The sequence below is a fragment of the Pan paniscus genome, chromosome 3 (assembly GCF_029289425.2).
Source record: "Pan paniscus chromosome 3, NHGRI_mPanPan1-v2.0_pri, whole genome shotgun sequence".
Taxonomy (NCBI): domain Eukaryota; kingdom Metazoa; phylum Chordata; class Mammalia; order Primates; family Hominidae; genus Pan; species Pan paniscus.
The window spans coordinates 3,858,424-3,879,374 of NC_073252.2; the positions used below are offsets into that span (position 1 = coordinate 3,858,424).

Below are 20,951 nucleotides of genomic sequence, written 5' to 3' on the forward strand. Positions count from 1 at the left end.
ACCACACACTCCACATCTTCCCCTCAAACTCAACTCAAGCGCTCTTGGCTTTAAATCAGGCCGGGCCGTCTCACGGGAAAAGGAGGTTGGCTGCAAAGACCCACGGGGCCCAGAGGGGAAGCTGGCTATGACGCGATCCCTTCACGAGCACTGGCTCCGGCCCCAGCCACCAGGACACTTAGTGACCAGCCAACAAGCGGGTGGTTTAAATACTGCACTCTATTTTTTAAGGACTCTGTGCATAGTATTTCCGGTGGCAGATGTGTAAGATTTTTTATGTAAATCGTGTTGTTTTAGCAGAGGACTATCAGACTTGACAGCAGCTGGACATCGAGGTCCTCAATGGGGTGGTGACGGCCACGCTGATGCTGAGTGGAAGCCAAGCCCCTTCAGTCAGAGCTGGGCCGATCTCAGACCCAAATGCTACCACCACCAAGCCCTGTGTCGCGACGGCAGCGGCTGCAGTCACCAGAAACAATCCTTCCTGCCTCGACACCCGTGCCAGCCCCAGCCACCCTGACGGCGGGCTGTCCACGGAAATGCCACGGCCAAGAGCCCAGGTCCTTCACGCTGGCCTCTTCCCTGCCGGGCTGGGCTCCCCAATGCCTTCAGAGTTCGTTGTGCCGAGCTCTGGAGATCCTGCTGGACAGGTCCTGCAGATGCTTCTTCACCTGTGGACAGAAACGTCTCATCAGCTGGGGACAGCGCGCCTTGAGGCCAGCTCTGTGAGCTCAGCCTCACGTCAGGAGACGCGCGATCCAAAAGGAAAAGGCGCAAGCCCTGCACATCTGACTTTCTAATTCCACACCCATCCAGAAATGCTCAAATCACAAAAGCAGCTCAGTGCTAACTAGAAAATTCCACCAAAGAACGCTAAGAGCCACCAGCCAGAAGCAGTTCATGCTGAAGTGGAAAGCTCAGGGTCTCTGTGATAGGCCCATGGTGTTATTTATTTACTTACTGAAAGGGTCTCGCTCTGTCACCCAGGCTGGAGTGCAGTGGCATGATCTCAGCTCACTGCAACCTCTGCCTCCCAGGCTCAAGTGATCCTCCCACCTCAGCCTCCCACGTACTTAGGACTACAGGTGCCCACCGCCACGCCCGGCTAATTTTTTCTATTTTTAGTAGAGATGGGGTTCTACCACGTTGCCCAGGCTGGTCTCGAACTCCTGAGCTCAGATGATCCACCCATCTCAGCCTCCCAAAGTGCTGGGATTACAGGTGTGAGCCACTGTGCCCAGCCCCACAGTGTTATTTTTAAAAGCAATGACCAGAGAGACTGGGACAGAGCTCTGGGAAAGGCGCCTTCCTCCTCAGGTCCTGGGAGGGAAGGAGAGGGACCTCCAGCTCCTCACATCACAACAGCCCAGAGCATCCCCACAGATACCACCCCAGTGGCAGCAGGTGCTGCGTCAGCCCAGCCTGGGCCGGGGTCACTGTAGCTCTCCCCAGATTCTCACAAAACCCTGCTCGTGGGCGCCACCTCCCTCTCCACATAGGAGCCCGTGGCTCAGGGTGAATAACTCACCGAAGGTCCCTTCTCTCAGCGGCCCTGACCTCTGCCCCAACGGTGCGGGTGCCTCAGGCAGTGCCACATGGCTTTCTTAACCAACACTGAGCTTTGCCGTGGTCAGGTGAAGCTAGGTGCACGCTAGCATTCCATCCCCGCGTCTCGCGGGAGCGCCCTGCAAACCCCACATAGTGGTGCTCACCCTGGACCTGAGCTCCTGCCCACGGGCAAGGGCCGCAGGCTGCTCTCCTGCACATTCTGCCAGGCAGACCCGCACCACCCTCTCCTATCAGAACTTCTACCTTCATTTATTTTTTAGGCCTTTCCTATTTTTGAATCGGTAACACATGCCTGCAGTTCAAAGTTTAAAAGGCACAGATGGGGCTCCTGAGCCCCAGCTCCCTCCAGAAAGAACTTGGCATGAGCTTCCAGGGTTTTCTGTGCCTCTGTGGCAAGGCCGTGCGCTGGCTTCGGCTTCTCCTGGGCTCTGCCCCTCCTCCCCTCACATCCCAGGGGCTGTGGGGAAGGGGGCTCGCCTGTGTCAAGGGCTGGAGAGTGCCCTGACTCATGGGCTGGCTGTGGGTATCCAGGTCATGCCCCATCCTGGTCACAGGAGGACGAGGCAGTGGCCTGCCGGGGCCTGCGCTCTCACCTGAGGGTCGGGGGACTGCACTACAAGCCCGGGGGGCTCCCCTAGCATGGCTGCTGTGGCATTCAGTGCCCCACACACTTGTGGCCCTGGGGTTCAACTCGGACAGGGAAGACAACAGCGTGGGGCCCACACCCCATCTACAGGAAGCCCTGAGCTGCATGTGGGCGGCCTCATCTTTCCTGCAGGGGAACTGTGGCCTCCCCGGTCCTGGAACCCGCGCGCACCGTGTAGCCCAGCTCCTTGGTCCGCCCCTCCAGCAGGGCGTGCTTCTCGCGGCTGCGACTCACACGCTCGCCGTCGCCCACGCTCTCTGCGTGCCTCAGCTTCTCGTGCGCAATCTCCAGCTGCTTCTGGTAGTGGTTGTGCTTCTCGATTTTGGCTTCGAAGTGCTTGAGCTCCTCCTGGAACAAGGTTTCCACAGGTGAGTGTTCCCTCCCCGTTCTCGCCACGCCATCTTGTGGTCCCGGGTGAACTGCAAGGACGCCAAGGGACGGCGCCGTACCCGGGGCAGGACAGGCCTTGCGGTGACATGGGCAATGAGGGGGTGGCAGCTGGGAGGCCATCACACTAGCAACGGGTCCCAGCCCGCGCCTCCTCGGCAGCCCTAAGCCGACCCCTTCCCTGTCTCTGCAAATGGCACCCCCGCCCCCCGAATCTGGGGGGCCTCCAGCTCGTTCCCGGCCAGACCCCATGTCCAGGGGCTGTGCTTCTGTGGTGGCTGCCTCTGCACCCTGCCCCCAGCCTGCCTGGGCTCCACTGCTGCTGGACTGCAGCTCTGTCCCTGCTCCCGTAGGCGCCCTGCCCTGCCTTGACCCCACGCTCCAGACCCAGGGCCCTCCATGTGGCCCCACCTGCCAAGCCCCATGCACATGCCTGCGCCCAGCTAAGGTGCCCCAGCCCCAGAGGGAAGCTCCTGACCCCTTTTTGGGGGAAGTGCTAAGGGCCCTTCCTGGGGCCAGGAAAGTCCCAAGTCCTATGAGGGCAGGACCACGCCCACCTCCCTCCCAACAGACACCAGCTATAGGGACCCTGGGTGAACTCACGGCCGGATACCATAACCGAGGCTGCCCACCCAGGACCCCCGCTGGACTCCCCACTCCTCACAGCCCTGCTGGCTGCTCACCGAGCTGATGAATTCTCCACCCTCAGAATGATCTGGCACTCCACACGCCCCAGGAGCCCCTGCCACCTGAGGTGGTCTCCTTCCCTCCCTGGGCCTCCATCTCAGGAAGCGGTGACACCCCTAAACGATCCCGGTAGTGTCCTTGGTCCCCTCCCCCCAGGCTGTGGCTGGGTCCCGACCAACTGTTGACCATCCACAGGACCCGCACCAAGGCCACGCTCAGACGTGAACACGGACAAAAGAACCAAAGTCCCTCCCTCCAGAGCCTGGCCCCGCCCCTGAAACACGAGTTCCCACGCAGATGAGAAGGAAAACGCAAGCAGGTTCACCGAGTGGTTAAGGGAGAAACTGCGAGAATCTTGAGAGAGAGAGCTCGGAGGAGAGGGCTGCATTTCCTTACCCGGAAACTGCAAGAGAATCTTCACCACAGGAGAGAGCTAGAAGGAGAGGGCCGTGTTTCCTTACCCGGAACGCCTCCAGCTCCTTGTCCGTGAGGTTGGCGGACTGCGCCAGGTCCCACAGGTCAATCACCCTGGGCTCCTCGAACTCTGCAGGGGAGGAGCAAGAGTGGCCTCAGCAGCACCCAGGGTGCACACCACAGCCAGCCCCGCGGCAACCACGCTGAGTGTGCGTGGAGCCTATGAGGGTTTGCAGGCGCGACCTGCATGTGTGTGAAACACGGGTGCGTGCACTCAAAGTCTTATGGGGCACAGAGGGCATCTGCTCAGTAGCTCACATGACCTCGCTGAAATGTGGCTTCTCTGTCCCCTTGGCCAAACAACTGCTTCTCCTTTGTGTCCAGAAACACCTGCCTCCATGAGAGCCTGGGAAGCGCCACAGCCCGCCCTGGCTGCCTCTGAAGCAGGAGGCAGAGGATGGACGTGGCCTGTGTGCAGAGGCTGCTCAGGACCTCGGGTGGGGGCGCCTGTAAGTTCAGCCAGGTCCAGACGCAGGCACAGGCCGTTTCCCTTCGGTCCTGCTCAGGGTCTCCAGCAGGATGTTGTGCTCGTGAAAGTCAAACATTCGGGCTCCTGGGAGGAGCCAAACAAACCAAGACGGCTCCTGGACCCTGGTGCTCACGAAGGGACGCAGTGAGAGACTCCGGGGCCGTCACCACTCTCCATCCAGGAGCGAGTAGTCCAGAGCCGCCTGCCCAGGGAGCCCCGCAACAGTGGCCCCTGCTCCCTCCTCTGCTGACCCCTTCCTGCTCAGGACCCTGAGGACCCTGGGCTGGTGGGGCTTGCTGGAAGGCCCAGGCAGACCCGCAGGAGAACTGTAGGAGCCGCTGGACACAAATGCCTTGGGGACAGCCCGAGGTGGGAAGAGGAGTGTGTGGGGCTGAGTCGCCCTTTCCTGCATGGACTGTAGCCAGGCTCATCCGGGTCTCTCCAGCACAGGCACTCAGCAAACTGCATCGCAGGCCTACAAGGTGGTCCAGCCCCCAACACTACGGCCAAAAGCCTACAGCTGACACAGTCACCAGCACCAGGTCAGGCTAAGGGAGCCTGGGTTTGGGGGTGGGTGGTGAGGGGTCTTGCCCAGGGGCACTCAGGTGACAGCAGCACAACCAACCAAGGGGACCTGGGCCCGCGTGGACACATTTGACTGCTGTGCTGGAGGCTGCCTCTGGCCAGACCATCCTGGAGACCAGGCGGTGGCTCTGCCTGGCACCGGGGACAGAGACCAGCCCTGCTGTCTTATCACCATGAGGGCACAGATGCCATCTCCTGGCGGCTGCTGCCTCCTCGAGCCTAGAGCAGTGCCTGGCGTGCAGCTGGCGCTCAGTGTGCACGTGGAGGATGAGGTACAGAATCGGAAGCTGTGTGAGTGAGGCCAGGAGGCTTCTGGTAAACCCTGCACAAGGCTCTGGCCCGGGTCCGGGGCAAGAAGCAGTGGTGCAGAGCCTGGCCACTGAGGGCCTGCAGTGGAGGGAGATGAGCTGCTGAGATGGAGCCACAAGCTCTGTGGCCTCAGCGGGCGTCCTGCCCCTGCCGGGCTGAGGGTGACTGATGGACAGTGCGGGTGGCATGAGATGGAGACAGAGCTGTGTTTGACAAGTGGTCTCTGTTCTTGGCCAACAGCAGCATGGGAGGGGCCGTGCTGCTGAGGCTGGGGAGACGCTGGGAAGGGCTGCTCCCAGGCCCGCTGCCGCCACTGCCCTCCGCTAGTCTCCAGGAACAAGGCTGGGGACGGCGAGTGACCTTCACGGAGCAGCTCCTGGGAGCAAGGCCCGTGACCACCCCTGGGTAGACTGAGCGCGCCGAGGGTCTCCGCTGCGTCCACAGGCCCAGGTTCCCGTCGCTACAAGCACCTGCCTGCTTGTCCCCAAAGCACAACCAGAGACGGCCCCACCCTCGGGAACCAACAGTCCCGGGCGGGCACTCACCGGCCTCAGTGCTGTAGCCCTGGTGGCTGACCCTGCGCAGGCGGTCCAGGCCCTGGTTGATGCTGCGCAGCTTCTCCTTCAGCTCCGTGTGCCTGCTGTGCAGGACGTTGCCCTTGATGTCGCTCAGGTCCGAGGGGCTAATGACATTCTCGTGGATTTCTGTAAAACCGAAGGCAGGACGCCATGAGGCTGGGAGTCCTCGCCCTGCCTGCCCAGACCACTGTCTAGAACGCCCACTGCTGGGGAGCTCAAACTCGCTCTCATTTCTGGGCTGAAAATGTCCCCCTTCCGCGGTCCTGCAGTGCCGCAGAAACGACCGTTGGCACAGCTTCCTTTCCAGGCGAGACAGGCGAGACGCCGGGACACGTGCACCAAGTGGTGCCTGGCGGTGACAGCTGGGGCACCAGGTCCCCTGGGGGCTGACTCTGGACCCCTGCCCTGCCCCCTCTCTGCTGGGTCACCCTCCATTTTACTCCAGCTTTGTGGGGTGGGAAAGTCACACATTTGGGGAGGGTCACGAGTCCAGAATGAAGGACCCATCAGCGAAGCTCAGGTCTGACAAAGGCAGCAGCTGTGCCCATGGTGGGGGCAGGCGCCGGTGAGACTTGGTTCATCCAATGCAGGCGGGCGACTCCCAGAGCCAGCCCTGCCTGCACAGCAACCTCCCCACTCACAAGTCCGGTGGAACCCTGGGAGAGGGCGTCTGGTGCCGTCTCCCTGCCCCTGCCGTGTTCCCGAGGGGAGCCGAGGCTGCCCACTGAGTGCGACGAGCCTCAGGTGCAGGAGGGGGTGGGGCAGAGGGCAGGAGAGGGTGGGGGCGGGGGGCACCTTCGGTCCTGCTCAGAGTCTCCAGCAAGACATTGTACTCGTGAACTTTCTCTTTGTGATGCAGGAACTCCCGCCAGAGCTTGTCCAGTTCTTCGCTGGAGAATTTCCCAGAGGTCTTCGCCTAAGAGGGAAACAAAGCCTGGAGTGAACCCGCCGCGGGCTCGTGTGGCCGGCGCCGCTCTTCAGCCGACCACTCCTCATGGCCAGGCAGGCCCTTGCCTACGTGAGTGCCGGGCCAGGTTCTTGGCCTCACGAAGGGCAGGAAAACAAAACACAAACCGGAGAAGAGTTGCGGGCAGGCAACCACCCTTCTCCTGGACGTGTCCAGGCTCAACAGGGGACGGCTACCGAGCTGGCTGGGGTGGGGAGCAGAAGATCCCAAGGAGGGGGACGGGGCAGCAGCCCGGTGACCCCGGGCTTGCCTGGCTCTCCCGGCTGCAGGTGGTGAGGACAGCAAGGCCACCTTCCTAGGGGGACCTCTGCCAGCCCCTCATTGTCATCCCACCTGCCTCCTGGTTGTGGGGTGACGTGGCTCACACACGTCCAGGGAGGCCACACAGGGCCCTCTCTCCCTCTCTGCCCCCTTCTACCGACTCCATCTCTCCTGGCCAAGGACAATGAGCTGAGACTGGGCTAGTACAAGAAGTCTAACTGTTGACCCCAAATCAATGTGATCCAGAGAAACTGTTCTGGAGCAGGAGCTGCTGGAAATGGGGGAGCTGCGGCAGGTAAACACCCTGCCACGGCCCACCAGGCCCCGCTGGGTCCCAGCGCCTGGCCCCGCACCAGGACCCCGCACCCTTCCCAGGCACAGGGTGAAAGCCCAGCCCCACACACGAGGGCACCTTTCTAATCACAGAGGCACGTCCACGGCACCACTCACTACATTAAAAATCCGACACGGAGTAAAGAACGCAGCCCATGCTACGTCACCATCCCGTAACCACACGTGACCTGAGCTGAAGGTCTGACAGCTGCAGGCCAAAGGCCAAACAGAGCTGCTTTACTCAAAGAGCAAGGAATCTTCTAAACAGGAAAGCTGAAAAGATTCACAGAATGACAGTGGAATGGCTTCCTTAGGAAGCCACCGTCTTCCTGAGACTTTCCCAAACCCCGGCTCCCATGCAGAGCAGAGACTGCCCCTCACAGCCCCTGCCTGAACACTCAACGTAACGGCACCAATTCTGCAAGGTATGCAAACAATCGAAGAGTACCTTGTGCCACAGCTTTTCCAGCCTGGGGTCATCCAGCCCGTCTTCCTGGGTGCCACTGAGGGAGTTGCTGGTCACCTGCCGAGCGTCCTTCTTTCCGTCCAGACCATACTTGGCCAAGATGACTAGGAGAGAGGGGAGGTTCTATTTGATATGGTTTCCTGTGAAAAACAAGTCAACAGCCAACACATCTGGGTTGCCACAGTGGGTGAGACAGGTTTGCCTCTCATTTTCCAGTAGTTTCCTTTCACCCGTTTCCTGGATGACCACTGGAGATCTGGGGAGAACAAGAATGTAAACAAGCGTGGGGTCTGTGGTCTCCCAGCGCTTAGGAACGGGTCTGGCGACTCACGGGACACCCCCAGGACCTCCCTCTTTCCTACCAGGGACACACCAGCTGGAGTCCTCCATCAAGCCGTGTCCCCCTGAGATGCAGCTGTCGGAAGCAGCTGGTGGGCTGGGCTGTAAGAGTGGTTACCGATTGGCCCGTCTTTAGCGACCAGCTGCACAGATTTTCAAGAACAAAATTTGCAGCCTCACCTGCTGCCATAGGGCAAAAACTCTTAAGGACCACAGGACAGAGGCCACCTGCAGAGTGTGCAGGGTGGCAGGGCTTTCTGACAGCACACATCTTATATTTATTGGGAGGAAAAACAGTTTCTAAAGGAGAAACGTCAGTGTCAGCAGCTTCTAACAAAAAGTTACTGGTAGCAGCCAGGAAGAATAATTAGTCTGCAGTGTGCTGTGGTCCAGCCACTCGGGGAGCCCTCTAGGATCTGCCCACGTGGTGCTCCCCTAGCCCCGCTTCCCTAGGGGGGACTCGGCATCTGTGGGCTGTGTCTGTCACCACACGCTGCCACCAACATGATATGAAAGCAGGCGCTCGACGCGGGCCCTGGTGCCGACAGTACTCAGCTGCGGACAAGTCCTGCACTTGGGATGTGAGAGCAGAGCCTGGGGGCTGGCCTCGCCCTCCACGGCAGTAGCTCTCCCCAGGCCCCAGTTCCCACTTCCAAGTCCTGTGCTGTGGCTCTGTGTGACAGGCCCTCTACTAGGTCCCCTGGAATCCGGGGCCCATGCAACCCCACCTGCCTCCTTAGCGGGCGGTGGGCTTGCCTGCCCGCCCTTTCCTGGGGGCTGGGGGGAATTCTCCCAGGGCCCTGCCTCCCAGAGAATGGGGTCCTGCCTTCCCCTCCGGGCCGAGAGGGCCCCGAGTAGGCCTCTCCCAAGACGCCGGGCTCGGAGCCTCCCTTCACCTCACACTTCCCCTCACCCCGAGGACCTCTTCACCCAGATGGTGACTCCCGGACCCCAGCGCCTCCTCTGGGCCTTCACCCGTGACCCTACTGGACAGAACGACTCCCAGCGGGGCCTCCACATGCTCTGGGCTCAGGAGACCCCACCCCCGCACCTCTCCCAAAGGTCCATCCTCTGTCACTGCCAGCCCTGGGGAGTGTCCCTGCTCCAGGGACACCCCGAAAGCCTCAGGCCTCCTTTCTCATCGACACCACCCTGGCCTCTGATCCCTCCTGTATCATTCTGTCTGGAAGCCTGGGCCATGGGGGTCTCAAGGCCACATGCAGCATGTGCTTCTCGTGTTCCAGCCTGGAAGCGCTTGTGATCTTCCTGAGCGTGAAAAACCAGCCTGTGGTCTTGTCCCTGAGGAAAGCCGTCTCTCCTGACAGCAGTCAAGAGCCGCTGGCGCTGGGCACGGTCCCATAGATGCACGCTTCAAAGCTCAACCACATGCTGGGCCTGTCTTCCATGGCAGGGAATTTAAACCTGAAATAACTATTTTAGGCCGGGCGCGGTGGCTCATGCCTGTGATCTCAGCACTTTGGGAGGCCAAGGCAGGAGGGCCGTCTGAACCCAGGTGTTCAAGACCAGCCAGGGCAGCAAAGTGAGACCCCATCTTTTAAAATAAATAAATAATTAAATAAATAATACCGGCGTGGGGGATGAGAAAATAAATGAAATAAATACATACAAAAATACACAAACTTTTTAAAAAAGTGGCCTGGATGCCTCCTGGCCTTAGAAAGCCAGTGCCAGGCCTGCCTGTGAAGGCCGTCCTGCCCAGACCCCCAAGTCCAGCCACTGCTCAGCAGCACTGAGGTCACAACCCCCGGCTGTGCACCCCTGAGCCCGAGAGGAGGAGAGGGGGAGACAGGGAGGGTGGGCCATGTCCTGGGGCTCTGAGGCTAGCCTGGCTCAAGCCTTCCTAGTTGGAGCCAAAAGCTCTGAGCCAGAGCCCAAAGTGGCTGGTCAGACCCCATCAAAAGGCAGAGTGCCCAAGACTGCGATCAGCAGCAGGGACTATGGAAGGTTCTGGATTCTGGAGGTGCTGGGTTCTGCATGGAATGGAGTCACAGAGCACTGAAGCTGGAGGCGGCCTCAGGAGCACTGAGCCCTTAGAGCTCCTGGGGAGAATGAACATGGCCCCACACTCCCTGCCTGGGGAGGACGGACACCATCCCACACCCCCTGCCTGGGGAAGTCGGACGCCGCCCCACACCCCACACCCCCTGCCTGGGGAGGACGGACGCCGCCCCACACCCCACACCCCCTGCCTGGGGAGGACGGACCCCGCCCCACACCCCCTGCCTGGGGAGTGAAGTGGCCCTGGGGGCGCGGTGAGGGTGTGGACAGGAGCGAACCCCAGAGCAGAGCAGGGCAGGGCAGAGTGGAGCGTGGCCCGTCTGTCTCAGGGTGGACCTCAGCATGGAGGGTGCCAAGGGCAGGCACACTTGGCTATGGCTGGTCCCCCAGGTATGGTATCAGACTTGATAATGGCACGGGGGACCTCGGGGGTCCAGGGGCCACACCCAGAAGATGGCGGGGAACTGGCCAGGACGAGCCTCTCTCCTGAGTGTGGGCAGGGTCTGCTTCTGGGACACCGGCTCCTAGAGTCCCACTAAGTTTTCTGCCAGGTCACTAGGCAATGGCAGAAAACAAGACAGCTCCACTTGGGCCACAGACCTGGACACCCTGCAAGGACACTGCCTGGCCTGCAGGAGGGAGCTGGTTCTTAGCCCACTTCTGTGCCCCCTGCAAGCTGCTCTGTCTCCTCCAGGCCCCGAATGCTGCCCTGCTGCATAGCCAGTCCCTTCTTCCTGGGGGCACCTCCAGGACAGGCTCTTTCTTGGCCCTTGGGAATGGCCTACTAGGCATGCTGGTGGGGATGCAACCATCCAGAATTGTTTCAGCCATGTCTCTGTTCCCCAGGCAGTCCCTGCTGCCATGTCTTGGCTTACGTCCCACCCAGACTCTTGAACATGGTGGCATAAACCAGCAAAAATGAAGCCGGCCCTCTGTCTTTAACCCGGGCGCAGCCACATGACATGTCTGCTGATGCCTGCCAATGGGAGAAGAGGGGTGGCTGGGAACAGACCACCTGCTCAGGAGTCAGAAAACCCTGGCTCCAAATCTTTGCTGCACTACTCGGCTCTGCAACTCCAGACAAATCACCCTCTCTGAGCCTGTCAAATGGGACGACAACGAGTTTTGAGGAGTAGGTGTTAGAGCATCAGGCCTAACGAAGGAACTCCGTAGACACCTCCTCTCCTTACCAGAGACAACCCAGGCGCTGCAATGCCTGAGGCCATCAGCGCGTGTGAAAAGCAGGGCTACAGCAGACTCCAGACATGGCCAAGGCTCTGGGGCCACCCTCACGACAGCAACAAGTGCGATGGCAGCCACCCCCACCCCCACCCCAGTGGGGAGTATCCCACTTGGTTCACACCACCGTCCTGTGAGACAAGAGGAGGAAACGGAGGTGGGGGGCAGGGGACTGTGCCAGGGGCCCAGGTCACACAGGGAGCAGCTGGGGAGGGGATTGGGGAAGGGGTGCCTGGGGTCAGGCCCAGGGGCAGCAGTTGGGTAGAGGCGCAGCAGCTCCTAGGGCTGCTACACATAGCTGACAGCAGGCAGCTGAGCACTCGACTCTCCGGAGCAGCCCCAACCCCAGTCCCACGGGCCCACCTGGTGTGCGTCCTCTGCCCGCCAGTGCCCTGCTGACGGGCCCGTGGTGAGGGTGGATGGTGGAGGAGAGGGGTCCAAAAGGAACAGTCGCAACTCTGTCATTTAAAACCCTCCTGGCTCTGAGGACACACCTGTCTTCCGTATGCTGGTACCAAGCAGGCGACTGTCCTGCCTCTTCTTGAACACCCACAGGGACGAGGGCTCACTAAGTGCATCACAACCAAGTGTCCATTCTGACAACATCTGGTGTATGTCCCCAAAACTTCAAGATGCTAGGGGAGACTGCTTCCTCTGGGTGACAGAGCCTCCTGCTGTCCTCCAGCCCCTTCCTGCACCCAGTACCCCTGCCTTGGCCCTCCCTCTGGCGTGTCAATGGCACCTGTGACAGCAAACCGAGACCACGGCCAAGGGCGCATCTGTGCTCGGAGGAGCGCCCCCCGCAGGCTGTGCCCAATGGGCCCCTTGGCCAAGAGCCAAGGAGTCAGAGGCGTAGCCCACAGCACTGAGGCGAGCAGCCACCATCCCTCATGAGGGTTAGCCTCGCCAACCACTGAAGCCAGTGGCCACCTCCCTCAGGAGGGTGAGCCCCCAACCCAAATCCTAAGCTTTCTGGGCACTCAGGATGCTCAGGGGAAAGGCTCATTTTGGATATCCAGATTAAGCATAATGCAAATATTCCCAAATCCAAAAACAAAATCCGACATCCAAAACACTGCCGCTCTCAAGCATTTAGGAAGACGGACACTCGACCTGCATTAGGAAAGAAACAAACGTACCATTGAGGTTGCGTATGAGTCTCGCTTCCTTCTCCCCATCTTCGTCCAAGCCGTCAAGCTTTAGTTTCTTCCAGGCGAGTTCGTCCCTCTCCTGTATCTTCAGATCAGCGTGGAGCTCGGCCAGCCTCACGGGAGGAAGATGCAGCTGCGAACGAAGGGGAGGAGCCTGTGAGCCACGAGCAGGACGGACCAGGACACAGCGGGAAACTGACCTCGGAGGAGGCTGGCCACCGGGAGGTTCTGGGAGACCAGGAAGAGGTGGAGTCAGGGTCACTGTCAGCAGGATTCAAACCCCACAGCTGTAGACAAGAACTCAACATGGACAACAGTCTCCAGGCCCGTCTGTATACACGATCTGGAAACCCCAAGTCCATCGGGGGCTCCCCACCAGCAGCGGCTGCTCATTCCTGTCCGGCTGTAACAGGACACCCCACCCTAGCACCTGAGGACAGTCATCGGGCACTCGGATAAACAGAGCAGGAAGAAGATACCCACTGCATTACCATTGCAGATACACATTGCAAGGAAACAGACACCTAGAAGTTCTTTTTTAAAAAAAATCACTGTAATCTCAGATCTGCCCCATCTTCATTTCCCAAAGACCCTCAGTCACCACCTCTCAAGTGTACCATGATCCGAACTGTCTTGCTGAGACGGTTCTTACACAGCCCCAGATCCTTCTGGAGCAGGAATCTGTCACCCTCTCACTTACCTGCTGGCGTAGACCACACAGGCAGCGCCCCGGAACGAGCTGCCGCACTGGGGCTGAGGAACTTCCCCGCCCCACCCTCATCCCTCTCCGCAGGGCAGGCCACGCTTCCTTCATCCCACCCCTGCCCTCCCAGCTCTGGGACCCTGGGTGAGAGAAGGAAGGAAGTGAGGTGACCGCTAGGCACACTGCTTTTTGGTTGCAAAGACAGGATTTAGGCCAAGAGTGTCCCCACGTCAGAATGACTGGGCCAGAATGCCAGGCGGCCGAGGCAAGCAGCAGAATGAAACCCACCGGCCAGCTCTCATCAACTCTGGCCTCGGGGCTGGCCCGGCCGCTAAGAGGCGTGCGCTGGGGCAGGCAAGCCCTTCAGGGAAGCGAAGGCTCTTCCGTGCAGAGCAGAGTGGCCCAGCTGTGTGAACCAGAACGTGTCATGAGGTGGGACCAGGGTTCACGGAGACAGGGTGCTGTCCCTGGCTAACTGGGGAGGCTGCACCGCATGCCTGTAGTGACGCCAGCGCATTAAAGGCTCTGTGGAGTCCTGCAGCAAAGGAAGTGCTCGGCACTGTGCAGTGCAGATCCCCAAATCTCTCGGCTCTCAGGAGAGTCCCCTTCCCTGAGCACCTGCATTCTCACATTCCCCCGGGGCTGGTCCTCATGAGCTGCCTGTGGCTCTAGGAGGGAACCCCAGCTCCTGCCTCTGAGCTCCAGGTGCCCATCACCTAACGCCTGCCTCTGATCATGTGTGTTTCAATATGGAGTCTGTTTTCCCTTAGAGGTTTGAAATGTTAATCTTTTATTTCATTAGCTATTTTCTAACATAAATACAACACAAGCTAGTATCCAAAGTATGTGTGTTATATTTCAATAAAGTTTACGTAAAACAGTGAACATCCCCAGGAAGCGTCAAGAGCCAGCTGCCTTCCCAGTGTCCCGCAGCCCGCGCCGCCTTGTGGCCCACACTGCCTTGCAGCCCGAGACCTCAGGAGGCCCAGCCCTCAGGTCCGTGCCGCGCAGGGGCACACGTTTCTTTCGAGACTCGCACGAAGCCAATTCTGTGTGTTTGGCACACCCCCACACTCCGGAACCTCCTCGCCTCACTCTGCCTGTATCTAGACCGAGCCCATCCTGCTCCCTGCAGCTCAGTCTGTGTTGGGCCTGGGAGGAAGGAGACCCCTGACCACAGGCCCTGTCTCCAGCTGGGTGCTGGGGCTGTCAGCTCCGCCCTCTCTCCTCTCAGAAGCCCAGCCTGACTCCGTGGCTGCCCTAGCCACACAGGCCCCACCCTCCAGGAGTTTAAAATTTAGTTAGGGACGAATTCAGATTACTGAGACAAGATCCCCAATGGTAAAAAGATAGCAAACGGTAGGCACAAAATGAATGGCAGGGCCTAGGGCAGAGGAAAGCTTCTAATTCTCTAGAAGGTTCTCTAACCCTTGGTGGGTGGTCCCAGGACAGTCTTTTGTCTGGGCCCTCCTGGTAGATGCTCTGCGCCCCCATCTCTGCAGGGGCTGCTTTCCAGGATTGTCCCAACCTGAAAACCCTTTCCCTGGCAGCCTTCGACACACCCCTACCTGCGTGCCTCTTCCCCAGCCAGCCCCATCCACCCAGCCCCTTCTCCCCAGAGCTCCACCCCGTGCCCCTCTGTGCCCTGGACACTCGCCTGCGGCATCCACTGGAAGGCCCTAGGAGACCTGAGGTCTGATCTGAGCATTCCCAGCAGGAGGACCCAGGACAATGAGGCACCTGAGTGACGCTGAACTCTCAGGAGGGGCAGTCTGTGCCTCAGGAGGAGGGGGAGCCCACACCTGTCTATCTTGTTTGTGACCCAAACTCCTGGAGGAACAGGTCTGCTTCCATCTCTACTTCCCCGTGGCTGCTGCTACCCTGTAGGCGCCTTACTTACCGCGCTGCACTGCCCGGGAGGGTCTGAGATGCGAGGCCCACAGTGATGGTCCGAGCCAGAAGCAGCACCCTGGGGCAGGCAATCCAGGCCCATGCTCTCAAGTGTGTGCTGGCCTTGAGGGGCCCCGGGTCTGCCCTCTTTGGCTGCAGGGGAGAGGACGCAGGTGTCCCATGACTGCCCATGGGCTGCCTGCTGAAAAGCGGAGCTGAAGACCCAGGGCTGCTGAAGTCCTGGGCCCGTCCTGGCAGGCTCACAGCCAGCCACCAACCCCCGTAACTTGCGGTCCTCACTGGCTTCCTGTCTGCCTCCCTAGGGTGCTGGGAGAATCAAGGGCAGGTGCTCCGTGGGCTGTAAAATCTGCAACCCACAGGGGAAAGTCATTTTCTCCCTCTGATTCCCCAACTCTCAGGCAACAGGGGGTCTAAATTTCACACCGCATGTCTCACAAAAGCCAGCTCCCTTTCCCCTGATGTGTGGCTGCCAGTGCTCAGCGCGGAAGGGGCCAGCCTGGCAGCACCACCACAGAAAGCAGCCCCAGCTCTGTGCAGAGGAAGACCAGCAGGTCACGTGCAGACCCCAGACCCCACGTCTGGATTCTTTCACCTCTCTCAAGTTAAATGTTAACGCATCAAGTTAGAAGTACCCTGTGGAAACCAACTGCAGAAAAGAACCTGTCAAACATGAAGCAGCGAGGCAAATCATCAACAACCAAGGTATACATGCAGGCAAGAAAGCCGGCTCAGCTGATCAAACGACGCCGGTTCTGTGTCCTCAGACACAAGCAGAGCCGACCGTGTCCTCCTGACCAGACCCAAGGGCCCAGCATTGCTCGGGACCTCAGCAGTGGCCCTTCCCCACACAGCACCACCCGTGTGCCAGCAGAGCTTTCTGGAACTTTCCAACAACCTGCTGCTGCTTCTCAACGCCCCAGGAAACCCAGGCCAGGGTCCACAGCTACACCACTGGTGTCAACCTGCACACACAGCACAGTTCAGGCTGGGCAGGTTCCAATGCCACCAGGACCGCCAATGGACCACCTCTTCAGAGGGCACGTGCCATCCTCCCAGCGCTCACCTGAGTGCCCGCGCCAGACTGCAAGGCACCCACCATGAGGAGCAGGCTGTGGCGGTGACCAAGGCTTCCTGGTACGCTGTACCTGTCTCACCACGGCAGGTGGCATGCACTGTCCCAGCCCAGCCACTGTGCCCCAGCTCCTTCCACCTGAACTCCGTGGACAAGGGCACAGCCGTACCCGCCTTGAGCTGTTGTGAGGTCGTGCATTGGCCTGGCGAGTCCTAGGTGCCCATGGAGGCCACTGGCTGGCCCATTCTCAGAGGCCCTTCTCAAGCCAGGGGGGACGCTTGAGAGCTGGGGTGGGGCTCTGAGGGCTCCTCTCTGCAGACCTCAGTTTCCACTCGTCAGACCTCTGAGAACAAGATGCTTCACACCCTCTCATCGCAGTCACCATTCATGTCAGAACTAAGGACCGGCTGGGTGTGGTGTGTCCTGGGATTACACCTGTAATCCCAACACTTTAGGAGGCAGAGGCAGGAGGATCACTTGAGCCCAGGAGTTCGAGACCAGCCTGGCCAACATGGTGAAACCCCGACTGTACTAAAAATATAAAAATTAGCCGGGCATGGTGGTGCATGCCTGTAATCCCAGCTACTCAGGAGGCTGAGGCACGAGAATCGCTTGAACCTGGGAGGCGGAGGTTGCAGTGAGCCGAGATCACGCCACTGCACCCCAGCCTGGGCGACAGAGTGAGACTCTGTCTCAAAAAAAAAAAAAAAAAAAACAAAACCAAAAAAACCAAGGACCTATGGCCAAGGACTCCGAGCTCATGGCACCGTGCAGCCCAGGCCAAGAGGTACACGAGTGTGTCCCTGAGCGCTGCAGCCAGACCATGCAGACCCTGGAGCTTACTCCTCAGCATCAACACAACACACAGAGCTCTGAAGAGGCAGAGTCCTCAGAAGGCGTCTGTGAGCACAAGGGCTCTGCATGGCCTCCGACCTCCAAAGCTCCAGGGACAGCCTCTGCTCAGGAGTCTTGCAACACAGCGGAGCCCGCCTGTGAAAGAGGAACTGGGAGAGTCACAGAAAGTCAAGATTCAAGTTCCTGGAGAGGATGAAGCAGCATCCCCCGGCCGGGTCTCGCCTGATGAAAGCGGGTCTCAGCATCTTCTTGGCGGCAACCTCAACGCAGGTCTCACAGCCCAATCCCATCAAAGGCAAAGGTTTCCTGAAACGCTCCCTTCACCCTATGCCTACTGACACACCAAGCAATCCTATATGCCAGGATGTGGCTTTACATGCAGAAAACAGGGACACTATGTTTTCATGAAGCAAACCAAAGAAAGGACAAGACCGTCCTGGCTGCTGAGCGCAGGTCGCAGGAGGCTGAGAGCAGTGGCTGCAGAGCCGGGCAGGACGTGCTTCTCTGAAAAAGCAGCCCTCACCTCAGTTATCTTCCAGGGGGCGATCCAAGACCCCGTCTCCGTCTGATATCCACCTAGAGCGGCGAGTCAGGTGGGGTAAGAAGCCGACTGGAGTGACTGTTTGCACGAACAATTCTCTGCCCCTATGTTCGAACTGACTGTGGCTCCTCCTGCCTCCTGACCACCCTGGGCCCTGGCACGCTCGGCAGCAAGAGCCACAGCACAAAGACCACCCGGGATGCGCTACCGCCACTGAGAACCTCAAAAAGACCCGGACGGGTCTGACGCCTGCACACTTGGCTCCAGGATAGAACACCCTCACAGCACTGCCACCCTCCAAGCTTCCGTTATCTGGAAGGAAAATCAAGACGAATGGGCTCTGCAGGCCTGCCTGCCATAGTACCAGGCTCTCTGGAAGGGGGGAAGACACACAAAATCCCCCGAAACACTCTCATCCTTGAAGAACTTCACATTCTGTTCAGCAAAAAAGACTTGCCCACACAACTAGAACTTCAGGACTTAAAGGGACCAGAAAGATGATCTAGTCCAAGGCTCAGTCCAAAGTGGAGGTGAGCAGCTCACCCTACCATGGTGCCCAGTGAACCTCAGGGAGGTTCAGGAGACATGACCCGACCCAAGACTGAAACCGGTCAGGCGAGCACCCAGCACCGGGGGACAGTGCAGGGGCAGCCCGAGGGTAGCCGGACCGGTGCAGGGGCAGCCCGAGGGCAGGCATATTGCTGCAGGGGGCCCGGGCTGACAAAGACACAGGACCAGCTGGAGGTGGCTGCAGGTAAGGTGCAGCGCACCAGGGCGGCCCTGCAGAGCAGGTGGAAGACTTGGGCCAGGATCCAAAAGCAAAGGGAGCCGCTGGGGTTCCTGGGCCCCAGTGCACTTCCTCAGCGCCACCTCCAATTGGTCAGGGAGTCTATTTCGGGCTCCCCATTCCTCATGGGGAGGGGAGGGGGGACTCCACCCACTCAACAGATGCCCAGTGCAGTGGGCACGGGGAGGCAGCACTGCATCCCGGCTGCTCCTGGTCACACCTGTTCCCTGCTGCTGGGAGGCCATCAACACATCCAAACCCAGCCGTGTCCCCAGCCCCTCCAGAATCCCTTCCTCCAAGAAGCCGCCCTGCCGCTCCAGCCCAGAGCGTTCTCCCACCTCCGCAGGCTGAACATTACGCGTGGGGCTTGACTGCTGGTCCCAGGAGCAGTTCAGGAAGGGCCTGTGGAGCTGATGCCCAGGCGTCAATCCCCATCCCCACGCAGTCTTATAACCGTCTGTCTGTCCCCCACCTGTTTCTCCTCTCCCTTTTCGTTCCAAAAGTTTCTTCTTATTCTGCAAATATTACTTATTCTTATTACTTTCCCTCTCAAAGACTCAGGAATGCTTAAAACTGGACTATTGAGACAGAGATCTAATCTGACTCCTGCATTTGAGATGAGATAATGAGGCCCAGATGGTCGGCATAGTTCGAAAACACCCATTTCAGGTGTTTTCAGGAACACCTAACAAATGAAGCAACCGTATCTTAATGAAGAGAGCAGCTGGCCCAGGGTCACGCACCAATTAGGAAGCTGTTGTCCCGGGGGGCCCCACTGGCCGAGCCACCTTGGGGGTGCCCTTTCCCCTCGGGGCCTCCGTACCCTCATCTCTCAAATGAAGGAGAGGTCAGGTGAGCGCCCCGTTAAGACTGACTTTCAGCATTCCCAAGGTCGCGTTTTATGTGCTCTAAACCGATCCCATCTCCTCACCTCCTCATTTCTCGCTCAAATAAACAAGCACGGGCTTGCTACTGGGATTCCTTCTGTCCCTGGACACGTCTTTCTACCCAACATTTTGTTTTTCTTGTTTCCCCACATAGGGAGATAAGGTTGAGGGAACAGGCAAAGGCTCGGGAGGGAGGAGACCTGTGATCTAGCCTGGTTCTGTCCCTACGCTCGGGTCAGCAGGCCGCCCAGGCTGGGGAGGGCGACACTGACCCTCGGGGTGCCGGCCGCCACCTGCTTCACACGGCGTCGTCGCCGGCACGGGTACCTTTCCTGCTGCAGAAGGGGCCGGGGCGCCCCACCTGACACTTGGGGGAGGCTGTGCCAAGGACAGGGCGCGTGGGGCACAGGTGCCCCGGCTGCGCCCCCCTCCGCCTCCGACCCCTGGGCCCCGCTCCAACGACCCCAACCACGGCCCCCGCCCCCAGGCCCCGCTCCACCGCCCGCGGGCCGCGCTCACCCGCTGGGCCTTCTCCCAGAGCTGATTCAACTTCTCCATGCGGAACTCCTCTCCGGACTCGCGTTTCGGGGACGGCTTGGGCTGGTTCTTCTCCCGCGAGTACTTGCCGCCGTGGCTCGCCGCGGGCCAGGGCCCGAGGAAAAGCAGCAGCAGCAGCAGCGCCGGGAGCCCGCGCAGAAACGACCTGACCCTCCGCGGCGCCATCTTCCTCTGCGACTGGCGCTGCGCGGAGAGAACCTAGCCTGCCGATGCCCCGCCCACTACCCCGCCCCACCCACCGCGCGGTCTCCTGGGAATAGTAGTTCCTCTGTGAGTGGCCGGCAGCGGCGAGGCCGCCGGCGGACTCCAGCGCCTAGGAAGCCCTGCGCAGGCGCAAGCGTTTCCCAGGCAACCACGCCGCGGCCCGAGGCTGCAGACTCTGGCAGGGGATACAACTGGAGAATGAGGGTGGCCGGGTGGGAGCAGGGATCAGGCCTCACCCAGAGCCCGGAGCCTGGAGCCCGCACGACTCGAGGCCTCTTTCCCTCTCTGCCCCACAGAAAGAGCGGAAAGCCCAAGAACCGGGCCGTGTTTGGCTGAGCCTGATAATGCTCCGGCTTCACGCGCACTGACGCCGACTCTTGCATGTCCGGTGCCGTTGCGGGGTTGGCACTGCGGCCCGGGCCTGGCGCTGAGGAGCCTGGCCCAGCCCACTTCTGCCCTCCGCGGAGCGCCTGGCCGTGGGTTTGCCCAGGCCAGGTTGTCCCGGGGACGCAGGACCGCGCAGACGTCCCCCTACGTCCCGGGGCCCCTGCCCCAACCCGCGTCCCAAGCGCCTGCTCTCGCGCCTGCTGCAAGGCAGGACTTCGCGCGCTTTTCCCCAACCCATGACACTCTAGGAAATTCACAGAGCCAAAGTTAGCATAAACCGCTCGTTGGGGGCTTGGCCAGTGAGTTGGGAAGTGCCCTGGAGGTAGCGCGGGAAACAAGGGGAAGGAGGGAGACAGACGGCAGCTGGGCCCCTTTGGGCTCAGAGAAGGGACAAGGGGAGCTCATCTGGCAAGAATGATCTGAAAAGCCCTCCAAGGGTGGGCGGGATTTTGCCGGGGGAGGGAGGAATTTCCAACTGGAGGGACAATGACAAAGGGGGTGAATAGAGCCTGGGCATCTTGAGAGGAATTAATGTTAATTCATTTCCTTTTTTTTGCGTGGGCAGAT

General features: G+C 59.9%; 1 protein-coding gene across 2 annotated transcripts; it reads right to left on the reverse strand.

Moving 5' to 3' along the window:
- Window positions 1-201: 201 nt before the first annotated feature.
- LRPAP1 (LDL receptor related protein associated protein 1) lies at window positions 202-20,571 on the reverse strand. 2 transcript variants are annotated; one of them, XM_003804369.6, is made up of 8 exons: window positions 19,755-20,571; window positions 12,468-12,612; window positions 7,714-7,835; window positions 6,500-6,620; window positions 5,672-5,830; window positions 3,751-3,833; window positions 2,387-2,563; window positions 202-671 (listed from the first exon to the last, which is right to left on the reverse strand). In XM_003804369.6, the coding sequence occupies exons 1-8, from the start codon at window positions 19,956-19,958 to the stop codon at window positions 609-611; spliced, it is 1,074 nt and encodes a 357-aa protein (XP_003804417.1). In that variant the 5' UTR covers window positions 19,959-20,571; the 3' UTR covers window positions 202-608. The 2 variants fall into 2 exon arrangements, with proteins under 2 accessions (XP_003804417.1, XP_008957232.1); XM_008958984.4 differs by having other exon boundaries at window positions 2,450-2,563; window positions 19,755-20,551.
- Window positions 20,572-20,951: the final 380 nt, after the last annotated feature.

Bases quoted from the DNA above. Each gene is read 5' to 3' on its own strand.
- LRPAP1 (XM_003804369.6), bottom strand. From the start codon at position 19,958: ATGGCGCCGCGGAGGGTCAGGTCGTTTCTGCGCGGGCTCCCGGCGCTG. The intron at 5,831-6,499 runs GTGCCCCCCGCC...TCGGTTTTACAG, and splicing joins GACTCTGAGCAGGACCGAAG to AAATCCACGAGAATGTCATT. The intron at 672-2,386 runs GTGCGCGCGGGT...TTCTGTCCACAG, and splicing joins CCAAGGAGCTGGGCTACACG to GTGAAGAAGCATCTGCAGGA.